Here is a 15,032-nt window from a genome sequence, read left to right as displayed (position 1 = left end):
CTTACATGTTCTGTCACAAGTGCCCAATATCAGTCCTTAAGAAACACAAGTGATGCACAGTGTGTGTGGCCATAGGCTAAATGTTTTATTAGAACGTTTATGATAATTACTAACAATCATTTCCAAGTCCAATTCTTCATACTTTGTGAATATGTTGATGTCTTTGACAAATGACTAACAGGGTTAGGTAAATGTGTGGGCTACAGAACCACATCACGAGGCAGGTACTAGCCTCTCTGCCTCTAGATCTTTATTATTTATTCTTTTAATGCAAATCAAGGATGTTTTCCCCTGTCTTGCCTCATACCAATGTTTACATATGAATGTAACCCAGTTTTCCTCTACATTTTAGCCAAAATATCTTTAATAAGGAAATGCTCATTTGTTCAGCAGCCACTATGTGTATTTATACCTGTTTTTTTAAGATTCATTTGTTGTTTTTTTTAATTTGCACAATGCTAAGTTTAATGTTGATCTTGCAATACTGTGTATTGTATGTTTCCTTTTGAATAAAAGTGCATGACTATAATTCTGTGCTGTTCATTTAATATCGAGATCTTTTCTAAGATGCATATTGACTGAATACAGTACCCCACCCCACCCCTGTATCCTCTTAGGCCATTCTATACAATGGCTATTACACAGGATACATTAGATTTTACAGGCTGCACTGTGAAAGCCAATGCATAACTAATTGTTTGGCTTCAGTTCGTCTGCTCCACGTCCTTAACAATGCTCTTACCTTGAACTACTCTACTCCCCTTTATTTTAGTTTTATTATGTTAGCATTCTTGCTGCTACAATTACTAGTGTGCTTTCAGTGTCCAAACATCCCACTTGTCAACATTAGGCCAAACTAGAACTTATCCAGGGGCTTAAAGTGAATAAAGTCTGGTATAAGTCCAACGGCAGGTGGCACAGCATGTGCACTGTGCAGTCTTCAGCATTATTTGAGGATGTAGCAGCAGTGCGGTGCCAGACTCAAATGTATGAGGCCAGTGTGGCACAGGCAGTGTTTACATACTGAGCAGCCCCTCATTGATGGACCACTGCTGCTTATGGGCATCAGGGAGTCGGGAAAAAAGTATGCTGTGTCAGCAGAATCCACTCGAGGCAGCAAGAGAAATAATGCATAATATCAGAAGAAATTATTCGTCATTGGCTCTGCTGGTGGTAACTGAAAAAGCCATGAAGCTATGAGTATGGTTTGTTTTTGTTTGTTTATTTGTTTGTATGTTCCAGCCATCTGTCACAGTAAAAAAGAAATGTTCATACCCACTTCCTTCATGTAGTTTTTTTTTCCTTTCAGAGGTCTGTTTTCCCTTTTCATTACCTGTTGTTTTTCAGTTGATTGCTGCACGTTTGGGTTTACCTGCATTTGAGGCTTGAGTGCTCAGAAAAAGTCTGTTTTAACCTACACCTCCAGGTCATGCAGGATTCAAAAGTATCACATATCAATTAAAATTTGTTAAATGATAATCCACGTCTTACTACCATGAGCTGCAGTCATGTGGCTGCAGTTTTAACAAGCAGTTTATGATTTTCTACTATTAAGCCATTTTTGATCAATATTGCAATTTATAATGAACAAAATGTAAAATAAAAATCTACATATTTAATATTAAATATCTGAAAAATTGTATAAATCCAAATCTAGATTAAGCTCTCTTGTTGCTGGTGCCTTTAAGAACTTTACCACAAGCATATGGTGACTTTCACGGCCAGTGCTAAAGGTTTCTTGAGGTGAACTCTACCGCGGACACTGTGTCTCTGCCAATTTGTATTCAGGGTACAAGCTACAACTTGTGAAAGGTGCAATGCAATACGTTTGAATGTGAGAAAGTGCATCTCTTAACACTTTTCCCAAATCTGATTATCATTCTTCACTTCCTGTCTATAATGTGCCTCATGTTGTCTCCTGTTGCATCTCTCTGCCCTGTCTAAAAGCCCACTGCTGCAGACCATATGCCCCTCCTTAACTGGCTCAGGGAACTATTCCTGAGATGGATAAATGGCATGGATCCATAAAGTCAGAGACCGAAGGAGGCTGAAGCTGCAGGAGAAAATAAGCAAGGACCAATCTTTATTAGTTTGAATTAGATTTCACTTACCATCCAAATACACCTGATCATCGATGGAGTTATTTGAAGATGCCAGATGTGGGTTGCAAGTGGAAGATTCCCCTGCAACCCCTCTCTATGTGTGCCCAGTGAAGAGTAGCAGCTCCACCACCATCCAGCAACAGGGCTACTCCGCATCCATCTTCCTCAAGCACAAAGACAAACTGGAAAAGGTGAGCAAACAAGGATCACTACCTCAGTCTCAGACCATGGCACCATGACTTACTGTGTGCAGATAACAAGCGGACCACCTCTTACACAACGGCTGAATCAATAGCACATACTTCACATTAGGGATGAACAGCTGTAAAAGACAAAAGTTTGTTTAGTGTTTAGCTAATCACAAATTGAACTCAAATTTTATTATGGGTATCCAGAGATGTAATATTCTACATTTTGTGTATGTTTGAATTATGTTTGTTTTCAGTTGTTGTATAGCCTTAAAATTCAGTAGATCAGAGTTCATTCATGTGATAATTCACTGGAAGAAAATTGCCATCACATATACAACTAAATTATTCTATGGTTTCAAGTTTTTCCAGTCCTCATTATAATTTACACATGAATATTGAATACTACCAATAGGCTATATTTCTTCTACAAATAAGGGGTGTGTATTAGGACATTTTCAAAAACAAAGGTTGAAACAAAACAAAATGTCTTCAAATACAGATCCTCACATTTTTTACTCTGTCTAATTGAATTCACTATTCTATTGGCTAAGAAGAAAAACATGAATTATTTATTATAAACCCATTCCTCTCCTTTCGATTTGGCTGTCAGTGGAGCTATAGAGTGAATGCTTTTACTTCTCTATCCCTACGTGCTCAATCAATCCCTGCTCCTATTGGCATGGGGCCTGGCCTTTCCCCATGGCATAGTTCCCAGTCAGCCTTCACTCAGCACTTATCACCCTGACACCGGAGTGTGGCAGCAGTGTCCTGTGGATAAAAAGGCCTGCTGCTGTATTTCATGTGTGAAGGAGAAAGCCCTACCTGTCTATGCAGCTGTTTACCCACTAGACTCTCACAGTGGTATAGAAAGAGAATCAAAATCAATCAATTAAAGACAGTCATTCCTGACAGCAAAGCCCAGGCTTTGGCAAAAATACATCCTACTAAATCTGAGTGTCGTCACTGTGGAACTGTTCAAAAGTTTAACTGGGCTCTTGTGAGATTTAAAAGTGCTGTAAACTTAGACACATGTCTCACTCAAAGTCAGGGACAAAAGCGGATCAAAGAAATTTCATCAGTGGATGGGTGGCATTGGTTTGATTTATCAATTGCGTCAGTTGATTAGTTAGGGCAGCTGTGCTAAAAACAATATATGTAACAATAATACAATAAAATTGCTTACGTTCTGATGCATATGATTTACTGTGGAAAATATGAAGTCTGCTAAAAAATATGGCCATCTGCAGCTATCGCTTGGCCAAGTGGGACCAGGAGGAGTGAAAGACTGCAGAGAGGTCTTTTCATTACATTACAACATAGTGTTATTGATGGTCACTTCAAAGCAAGAGCTTTCCCTATCCATTCCAGACAGAGTATACAGGCAAATCCACTCTGAGTCTGATCAGTTAACATTGAATCTTTAAAACAAATAAGCAGAGCTTCTCCCCCCTTTTGGAAAGTGTTCCTCTCTGTTTCTCTCCTCTTTTAGAAAGTGTCTTTCTCTCTGTTTCTCTCAGAGGTTGACTTGTAGAGGTCACCTGCTTCCACAGCAGGTTTCACTGCTATGACTTTGTTGCACTATGAACAATTACAGTGTGACATTGTAGGTCATTACTAGTTTGTATAATTAAAAGTATTAATAATGTGTACAGTCTTGGATCAAAGCCAAATGATGTCTGTGGTTACTTCAGTACACCATTTTAGGCCTGTGACCTGTGACAAAACAACCCTGTTTTTATCTATATCCTCCAATAAACTGTAATTCTTTTGCTCTTCAATGCCATTCAGCTTCTACTGTTTCTTGCACATATCTCATTACATCCGTTGTTTCCCATCACATGCTGCCCTGACATACAGTACACACTGTCAGCTAAACCTCTTCTGCTTACACAATGAACATGTAAGCACTAGTGCACTTGGTTTAACTATGACATTTATATTTTATTTCATTTCATTAGTTTAAATTAGACATGTCGAACAAAGCTTAGCCCCATGCTTGTGAAAAAAGTCAGATTTTATGCTGTGACTACTCTGACCTAATGAGCATATACTTCAAATAACAGAACTTTGCAGTAGCAATGTTAATAAAACTGTCACTATCCTGTTTTGGCAGCCAGCCCTGGAGTGTCAAGACCATAGGGTTTTCTTTTAGAAAATGGATAAAAAGATGAGAAAGAGAGAGGGAGGTGGCAAGTGAGGGGTGTGCCTGGCTTATAGCCACAGCTGTGTATTGGCCATTTGAACAAGAGGGGTTGGTCTGTCTCTGTGTGCTGCTTCTTAGCGCTGGCGTGGAGGAGAGGCAGACACAGTGAACACTGGTTATGGCTGTGGAAACTATACCAGGACATAGGATAGACAAAGAGAGCATTACTGTGTGGATGCTGTAGGAGCTGCAAAATGAAGACAGAGTTTGAAAAGCACCGAGCGGGACAGGCTCAGGGTCCAGAGGGAGCAGCAGAGGCACAGGCGGACATGTAAGCAGACATTTTACACCTGTCTGAAAAGTTCCACGAGGTGTTGCTCCCATGGCAGGACCAGCCACGCAAGAGCACCTGAAGGTGATGTTTGTGGTGTTCTGCTACTATACTAAATACAGCAATATTTTTATACTGTATTTGCATATGCTACTTATGTACTGTGGTACTGAAGTTGTAAGGGCAATTGCTGAATTTCTCTATAATGATGCATATTGCAATACAATATTGCACTGCCTCCAATGACTTTATAAGTCATACATTTCATATTGTGCAGTGGATTCTGTCCCTGTTCCCTAATTATCTAGTGGCTACAGTACATGCATAATTAACTTTGCACCAGATGTGATATGTTGTACTGATAAACACTTGTACATGTATTTGTGTTGACATCAGCATGTGCCGTACACTGGCTGACCTGTCACACTCTGACAGGCTGCATCTGGATTACATCCATCCTCATGTCAAACACATTTTGACTGTAGGACCAGTCACAACTGACCCTAAGTACCTAAAGATACAGGATCCCAATTGTCCATGAATAGTGCTGATCTTTCATAGACTAAGTAAGAGTAACACTGTATGTATGAAAGCATCTGCTAAGTCTCACGGTGCAATGATTGATCAAACACAACAAAAGGAATATATAATGCCATGTTGACAGTAACTGAAAGCAACAAAGCTAAGCAAGCAAGAATTTGATCGGGAAAACATGCAAACTTAGGAAAACTCCAAGAGATTTTTCTGCAGTTTTTACTTAAATCAAAGCTCTTTGGCCCCTCAGAAAAAAAAGCATAGTTGCATAATGCGGTGACCATACTGTGCCTTTGTCACAGTGGTAGCTGATATACCAATCCTTATTGTTGCTTCTTCCACTATAGACAGTAATTGAACTTTTCTTGTATGTCATTTCTTACCCCTGGCACAGAGGTCATAAAAGTCTTCTCAATAGGGCTTTACATCAGCAAAAGCTGACAATATACTGTACAGTCTACATCACAGGCTCCCCATATGCTTTACAGCGGTGCTTTAGTATGTGTCAATTTGCCTTCATTGGGAGAGCGTTCCACTTGAGTTGGCCCTTGTTCCCGGCCTAAAGTGGGTGGGTGTGTGCTCCAGACCTTAGAATTCCTCAGCCGCAGCAGAGCTGTCAGATGAGTGGTCTCTAACTGAGCTGTAATAGGACTGCTGTATTTGTTTTTTGTTTTATTGATCACACATCTTAACCTCTTATCAATGATATTGACCTGAGGACATCAAAGCTGGCGAGCTAATCATTATCTTGTCGTACGCCATTAAAAGTTAAATCCCACATCAATGTTGGAGAGAGGTTGGATTTTAAGCGTGCATTCACACTTGCACATTCACCACATCAGAACTGGGACTAAACGAAAACCTAGACTGGACCAGAACTAAATAAATACTACAACAGAACTATAACAAGTCCACATCAGGACTAAAACTAGCTCAGTGAAGTATTAAGTTTATTAGTGATGATTTGATGATGATGATGATTATTATTATTATTAGTAGTAGTAGTAGTAGTAATAGTAGTAGTAGTAGTAGTAGTAGTATATTATTAACTAACTGGTAACTGTAATGTTTTGATTTAACCTTGTGGGATGCATGTAAATTTGTATTACTTTTTTTTAGACCCAACAAAAATGTATCGCTATCTTCGCCCTGGTCTGTTGCTTTGCTGTTCTGGTGGCTTTGTTTTTCTCATCCGTGGACATTTGGGGAGATAGTGAGGATGGCATCACAGAGGAGAACTGCAGCAGAAACTGTCGGTAAAGAACTTAAGTATTTTTATATCCAGCTTCATTAATGTACAATGACCCACTTCTATGGATTAATTTACAAAGTGAGTTATTCTTTCTGGACTCACCATCAAACATATTTGCATATTTAAGACAGCTGAAGCTTTGGGCTAGCATTAATTATAATCAAGTTTTGAGACTCCTTGTGACTGGGTTAATTCTGTCATTTGGGGGCTTTAATAGTACATAAAAAATATATAAAATGATAAATTGGTTGAAATAATGCAGAGTTTATTACCTGCTCTGTTATATCCAGCATTGTTCTTGTGGAGAATATTCCTGAGGACCTCTTTACTGCCGATGCCAAGACAAGCGTGCCCCTGTCTCTTGGCTTCCACAGGCTCTTGGATCTGGCCAAATATTCCATTGAGGTGGTGTCCCCTGTCTGGAACCTCAATTCCTGGGACACGGAAACCAAACCAGGCTCTGCAAAACAGGTACAAAGTGCTGTGTGCTGATCCACAACCATTCTACTGGACGTTTGGGAGGCACAATCCAATTAATTTCTACTAAAGATGTACTCTGCTTTAATGTAATTAGTCTTCCTGAGATTGTATCGACCTTTAAAGCCACACTTGTAAATTCTTGTCTACAGTAATGCATGACACAGGTTTCTTCTCAGGGTCAGCTTTTGTTCCAGAGACTGATCGGACTAAAATCACGAGGGGTTAAACTGAAGATTGCCAGCAGCCTGAATAATTCAGTTGAGCTGGCGGCCTTGATAGCACACGGTCAGTCATATGTCTGCATTTATCAACAGTGTTTGTGATGTCACTATAGCATTTCCTCCTAAATCTGATTGATGTTATTCTTTATGGGTGGATTCACACTTAAACTCATATCCCATCAGAATTCAAACTAAACTGGGTCTGGACTAAACCTGAGCTAAAGCAGAACTAAACTATAAACAGAAGAATGTACTGGGGACTTTGTGTCAATTGATTCTTCCAGACCCATGATAGTCTCTATGCTTTCTAGGTGCTGAGGTTACTTTCGTTAATATGACAGCCTTCACCAGAGGGGGTCTGCATTCTTCATTTTGGATAGTGGACCGTAAGCATATGTATATAGGGAGTGGCGATATGAACTGGAGGTCATTTGCTAAAGTAAGTACCAGCATGCACTTGTTCAGAGTAAAATTAAAACTGAAATGAAATTCAAGGCCTCTGTGGCCTTGAATGGTGGCTGTGGTTTTAATTTGAAGATTAATGTGAGACAAATGTACACTGTGAGACTTTGCTGTAAAATAACAGCCAAATCCAAACAGTATTTTACTGTTTTTACAGTAAACAGTACTATACTGTAAATCGCAGTGGATTATGGGAGAAAAAGGGGTGGGAGAGTTGAAAAACTACATTACCATGGTTATTAGTTAGTAGCTGCAATGGGATATTGAGCAACACCAATTGAGAACCGTATTTTAAATGTACTACTGTAAATGCCCCTGTGCATCCTGAGAAAGAAACAGCTTTGAAAAATCAGAGTGAAATATTTTAAACCAGCAGGACTTTCGGCAGTTTCCTTTGTTTTACTTTTTGGGGTCTGCTTTTTATACCGGATACAGCAGTATGTAATATGTAAACGTGGATTTTCTATATACTACAGTAAACAGCAGTTTGTTTAGTAATCCATCCATCTATTTTCTTCCACTTATCCGGGGCCGGGTCATGGGGGCATCAGTCTAAGCAGGGTCTCCCAGACTTCGCTGACCCCAGACATGTCCTCCAGCTCTTCTGGTGGGACCCCAAGGTGTTCCCAGGCCAGTTGAGAGACATAGTCCCTATAGCGTGTCCTGAGTCTTCCCCAGGGCCTCCTCCCGGTGGGACATGCCCGGAACACCTCCCTAGGGAGGCGTCCAGGAGGCATCCTGAATGATGCCCAAGCCACCTCAGCCGGCTCCTCTCAACGTGGAGGAGTAGCGGCTCTACTCCGAGCTCTTCCTGTGTGACCGAGCTCCTCACCCTCTCTAAGGGAGCGCCCAGCCACCCTGTGGAGGAAACCCATTTCACCCGCTTGTATTCGCTATCTTGTCCTTTCGGTTATTAGCCAAAGCTATACCATAGGAGAGGGAAGGAACGCAGATTGACCGGTAAATCGAGAGCTTTGCTTTTTGACTCAGCTCCTTCTTTACCACAACAGTCCAATATAGCGACAGCAGCACTGCAGATACTACACCGACTTGTCTGTCAATCTCAAGCTCCATCATTCCCCCACTCCTGAACAAGACACTGAAATACGTGAACTCCTCCACTTGAGGCAAGGACTCACCACCCACCCAGAGAGGACAAGCTGCCTTTTTCGAGAACCATGGCCTTGGATTTGGAGGAGCTGATTCTCATCCCAGCCACTTCACACTCCACTACAAACTGTCCCAACGCCTGCTGCAGGCCCTGACTCGATGAAGCCATCAGGACAACATCATCTGCAAACAGCAGAGATGAGATCCTGTGGTTCTCAAACTCCAGGTCCTGGCTGCACCTAGAAATTCTTTCCATAAATACAATGAACAGAATCAGTGACAAGGGTGACAAAGAGTCCAACATGCACCGGCAACAGGTCTGATTTACTGCCGGCAATGCGAACATAGCTCCTTCTCCAGATCCACAAAACACATGGGAACATGCAAACTTCCATGAACCCTCAAGGACCAATCAAGAGTGTAGAGCTGCTCTGTGTTCCGTGACCGGAATGAAAACTGCTCCTCCTGAATCCGAGGCTCAACTATTGGTCAGATTTTTCTCTCCAATACCCTGGAATAGACCTTACCGGGAAGGCTGAGGAGTGTTATTCCCCTGTAGTTGGAACACACCCTCTGGTCCCCCTTCATAAACAGAGGGACCACCATCCCTGTCTGCCACTCCATAGGCACTGTCGACCGCCACGTGATGTTTCAGAAACGTATCAGCCATAACAGCCCCTCAACATCCAGAGACTTAAGGTGCTCAGGACGGATCATGTCCACCCCCGGTGCCTTGCCAGCCACCTCAGTGACTTCAGCCAAGGTGATAGATGAGTCTGCCTCCGGGTTCCAGTCTCTGGCTCTTCCTCGGAAGACGTGACAGTGGGGTTGAGGAGATCCTCAAAGTATTGCTTCCACCATCAGACAACATCCCCAGTTGAGGTCAGCAGCTCTCCTCCAGCACTGTAAACAGTGTTGGTGAAGCACTGCTTCCCCCTCCTTAGGCGTCAGACAGTTTGCCAGAATCTCTTTGAGGCCGTCCGACAGTCCTCCCCATGGCCTCCCCAAACTCCTCCCAACCCTGAGTTTACTACAGGTGGCTACGAGCAGCCACATCAAACATAGCCCACTCGGAATCCATGTCCCCAGCCTCCCCTCGGGATCTGGGAGAAGCTCTCCCGAAGGTATGAGTTGAAAGCCCCTCTGACAGAGGGCTCCACCAGATGTTCCCAACAGACCCTCACAGTACGCTTGGAACTGCCAGGCCTGTCCAGTTTCCTCCTCCGCAAGCGGATCCAGCTAGCTCACCACCAGGTGGTGATCGGTCGACAGCTCTACCCCTCTCTTCACCCAAGTGTCCAAGACATGCAGCCAGAGGTCAGATGATATATAACAAAGAAGATAACAAAGATAACAAAGTCGATCATCAACCTCTGATTTACGATGTCCTGGTACCATTTGCACTGATGGACACCCTTGTACTCGAACATCCTGTTTGTTATGGGCAAACTGTGACTAGCACAGAAGTCCAATAACAAAACACTACTCAGATAAAAGAGGTTAGTCTTCCCGATCATGCCCCTCCAGCTGTCACTGCCCATGTGGGCGTTGAAGTCCCCAGTAGAACAATGGAGTCCCTGGTGCACTGTCTAGTACTCCTCCCAGTCTCCATGTCCGGAGATCCAGTCGTCGAGGCCCCCACCTTCGACTGCCGCCCAGATCTCTTTGCACCGGCCCCTCACGGATCCTCCCGCAGGTGGTGGGTCCACGACACTCCATCGGGCTGTGCCTGACCGGGCACCGTGGGGAAAAGCCCGGCCACCAGACACTGTCTGTCAAGCACTCACCCCAGGCCTGGTTCCATGGTGGGGCCCCGGTAATGGCAGTCCAGGCGACGTACCTGCCCTTGATCTTAAACTCATCATAAAGGGCATCTGAACTGCTCTTGGTCTGACCCGTCCCACAGGACCTGTTTGTCATGGGTGACCCTACCAGGGGGGATAAAGCCCCTGACAACCAGGATCATTCGGTTGCTCAAACCCTTTCACCACATTAAGGTGGCTGCTCAAGGAGGGGGGTAAGGGTATATTAATAGTAAATTACAGGCAGCCTGTTTGCCTGTAATTTACCATTAATATCGCCTTCCCGGCTTTATAGTGTAATTAAATGACATAATTTACACACCTACAGGGACAGCTGAGCCGCATGTAGACTGAGCACCCTCTATTAATATAGAGCACGCCTGCGAGGTTCCTCCTTTTGTTTAACTGTACTGGTCCTGCATGACAAGAAGCAATTCACTTTAATCACCTTTATTTTTCTATATGGCTTGTGTATGTTTAAACTAATAAGGATTACAATAAGTTCTTACAACTTACTGTAACTAACTTACAATAAGTTACAGTACAATAGAGCAGAGGTTTTGAGAGAAAAGTAGGTATTCTTTACAAACCATTGTACAATGGAGACAGTGGCTCAGGGGTTACAGTGCACGTTGACCGTGGTTGTCGAAGGGGAGTATATTACTCTATACCAGGGCAGAAGGAGCTTACTATGTTAGGTGTGCAGAGAATGCTTAATTCTGTGTGGCACTTTCAAAGGCTTTTCAAACTTGTAAAGCGCACCGCAAATAGAAGGCATTATTATCATCTTGAGTGTATAAAAATAATTTTGTAGAGTTGCATGGATATTTTTAGAAACCTTGTGTGCCGAGTTGATTTATACTCAGGTTTATAACACATGTCTCAGTCTCTCCTCTCATCAGTCAACCCTGTAACTTGGGTGCTTGATCAGCTGTTTTCTGTGCTGTCCCTCCACAGAGGAAAGAGCTGGGGCTGGTGCTGTATAACTGCAGCTGTTTGGCTCTGGACTTGCACAGAGTCTTCTCCTTTTACTGGCAGCTCCATGAGAGAGACTACATCCCCACCATCTGGTCCAGAAGAGTCTCAGCCCTCTACAAAAGACACGAGCCACTGGAGCTACAAGTTAATGAAACTGAAGCCACAACTTATGTTTCTGTGAGCAACTGCTGCTGAAATATTTTGACTTTGTAAGACAGTAAAGACTGTGGAAGTAAAATCACTTTTACACAAATCAAAAGGCATTAGTAACAAAAATAGAGAGATATAAGGTACTACCACTAATGAAACTAGAACTACTTCTACTGCTATTTATACTCTCTACCTTTTTTTTCTTTCGCTACCTAAATCAGTTTGACATTAAACACTGACATCTATTTAACAAGTAAAGAGCATAGAGAGGAGCTTATTTACCATACCCACTATAATTTCACAAAAATAAATTGTGTTTCCCTCAAAGCGATAAGGTGCTAACCAGTCAAATCAAAAAGCTCAAAAAGCTTTTCAGCCTCATTTTAAAGGCCCATCCCATGCTATTTTCTGATCTATGTTATAATGTAGTTTGCTCATTTTCCTCACTGTGTTGTTACACTCCATACACTTTCACTAGAATCATTTAGATAATTTCAGCTCTGGAACTGCCGGTCTCTGCTGAACAAAAGGTTAAAGGATAGCAGTTAATTTGAAAAATACTGCTTCATGACATCACAAGGTGGAGCAGAGTATTTTGAGCTTTGGAGGCGTAGACAGACTAAAAATACAGGATTACTCAAACATGAGTGAATGAAACAAAACACAACTCTGGGTATGTTTTTGATGAGGTAGCAATATTATAACATGGCTTGAAGCTCACCAGAATAAACTGTGTGTAATATAGGATCTTTAAACTACTTATAGACCAAACATAATTATTTGACTGCCCTTGCATGGAAAAAACATTTATATTTTGCAGATAGTACATAATTGTGAGCACAACTTTACTGAATAATGAAGCTCTGTTTGACCTATACACCTCGATGGCCTCTGAAAATGATTATGTCTTGTCTTTATGATGTATGCCTCATGCAGACCTCTCCGGAACTCTTTTGCGCTAAAGATCGTACCAAAGACGTAGACGCCATATATCAAGTCATTCACAGTGCAAAGTCATTCATCTTCATCTCTGTGTCAGACTACCTCCCTTTGGTCAACACGAAACTCAGAGGAACTGCAGTTACCAGGTATTCCCACATCCATCTAGCACCTTTGACACACTGGGAGTACAATACATGATCACAACATTATCATCTGCAATTTCACTGTGACAAGACAAGCAATTTTATATTGTTTGTACATGTGTGCCCACACACAAACAACCTGTAAAATTAATTACAAGCAGAACTATCACTTAATCCCTAAACTCTTTTACCCTTATCTATTGTTTTTCTATTATAAACAATATCTTCCAAATCACCATTTTGATAACAGTGAAATGTTGGTATATCACCCACATGAAGTGCACACTAATATTGCATTATGATATTTGTATATTGTTACATAATATCTCCACAAAAGCAGCATATGTATTAATTCATCATAGATTAAATCAATTGCCCTTATACACGGTACTCAAATCTCATGTTATCTGAACCCTAGTGATTGTGTGTAGTAAAAGTAGTCAAGAATTGGACTTAAGTGAAATTTTTAGGCATCTGTACTTTGCTTAAGTACATTTTAAAATGAATACTTTTTTACCTTTACTCCACTACATTTTTGAACAGGACTGAAAAGTAAGAGTATTTTTTATTACTGCTTAAGATCTGCTGAAAAGGCTGGGGGTTTATTTTTATCAGCTTCATAATTTGAGCAAACAAAAATTTACAATTAAAATCAGCCAGAAAAAAATTACAGATTCAGTTGTTTCTGTTGAACCAAATGAGAAATACTTTTACTTTTATTTTTTAAGTACATTTTTAAATGGGTACTTATTTATATATTTTTTTACTTTAGTATATTTTTTAGTTTATTTTACTTTTTTTCCTTTGCCCTGGTATCTGTACTTTCACTTAAGAAACAAAATTGAGTACTTCTTCCACCACTAGTTTGAACTACTATAGGCCAGGTGTATAAGGAATAACTACTACTGTAAATAAAATGTTTCCCCTCAGGTACTGGTCACCTATTGATGAAGTCATCAGAGAAGCAGTGGTGCTGAGAGGGGTCAAAGTTCGCATGCTTATTACTCACTGGAACAAAACTCACCCTCTCACGTTCAACTTCATCTCCTCCCTGAAGTCACTTTGTTTGCAGCTTCACAACTGCTCCCTGGAAGTGGTACAAAAATAAAACAATTAAGCACTCTAAGGAATAAGCATAATAAGCATAAACTAGCTGTTCTTATTTTCTTTGCAGAGATTCTTTAGTCAAAAGGAGAAAAAAGGGGACATCCAAGACCTTCTCAATCACAACAAATACATGGTGACTGATAATGCGTTATATATTGGTAAGCGAATTATTATATATACTATTATAAAAGACAGATATTATATTATTTCAATAGGTTCATTGTGATCTTTTTGTAGGTAACCACAATTGGGTCGGTAGTGACTTTGCCGTCAATGCAGGAGTGGGGCTTGTAATCATGATGAAGAATAATCTCAAAAACAGAGGAAAGAAAATTATCAGCCAAGTCAGAGCTGCTTTTGATAGAGACTGGAGATCACATTATGCCAAGAGCCAACGAGGAAGTAATAATCAAAACAGCAAATACAGAGAATTCTATTCAAAGACAAAGGAGAGGGAAAATGATTCAAAATCCCCCCTGTGAGCGCTCATAAGATCAGAATGCACGACGCTCTGATGCAAAGATTTATAATGAAGACTGTTAAACCTTTAACAATGCTGGTAGTCTACGGTGTATTTGAGTTATTTATAGCCTAATACTATTTGACTGTAGCACAAGTGTTATTAACACTGAATTTGCTCTTAATAAAGCATGCACTGAAGTATGAATGTAATAATAATAATAACGCAATATATTCAATGTATGAACTGTTCAAAATTGTGAGTGCCTAATAGAATAGAATGCCTGATTTATTTTTTGTTCTTGTAGACTCCCAAAATAAGCAGTGCTACCTTTTGGAATTGCTATATTCAGTGTCTATTATCTCAACATAAAGTTTTGTCTTATTTTATTGATTTCAAACTATAAAACATGTTTGTAAAAGTGTTGCTGACTTTATTTGAGTGGCCAAGTACTCCTATATTCATGTGTCAACTTTTTATTTAAGAAACTACAACCTATGGTTTACTTATAACTGAGTAGACTTTTAGCCATGTAACTGTAGACTACTTTTACCAAGAGAACTTTTTTTGGAGTAAATATTTCCAGTAGGATTATTTCCACTCCTGTTAGGCCTTAATAGTAGC

The 15,032-nt window shown here is 40.9% G+C and overlaps 1 protein-coding gene across 1 annotated transcript; it reads left to right on the top strand.

Annotated features, from left to right (window-relative positions):
- Positions 1–4,599: 4,599 nt before the first annotated feature.
- On the top strand, positions 4,600–14,629 carry pld5 (phospholipase D family, member 5). Its single transcript, XM_055222669.1, has 10 exons — positions 4,600–4,851; positions 6,421–6,557; positions 6,844–7,024; positions 7,210–7,318; positions 7,566–7,693; positions 11,586–11,783; positions 12,693–12,844; positions 13,772–13,937; positions 14,016–14,106; positions 14,186–14,629. Exons 1-10 carry the CDS (start codon positions 4,819–4,821, stop codon positions 14,428–14,430), a joined length of 1,440 nt encoding a protein of 479 aa, XP_055078644.1. The 5' UTR covers positions 4,600–4,818; the 3' UTR covers positions 14,431–14,629.
- Positions 14,630–15,032: the final 403 nt, after the last annotated feature.

The sequence above is a fragment of the Periophthalmus magnuspinnatus genome, chromosome 1 (assembly GCF_009829125.3).
Source record: "Periophthalmus magnuspinnatus isolate fPerMag1 chromosome 1, fPerMag1.2.pri, whole genome shotgun sequence".
Lineage (NCBI taxonomy): Eukaryota > Metazoa > Chordata > Actinopteri > Gobiiformes > Gobiidae > Periophthalmus > Periophthalmus magnuspinnatus.
The sequence above is the reverse complement of the archived record's forward strand: the minus strand, read 5'-3'. Positions and strand labels throughout refer to the sequence as shown.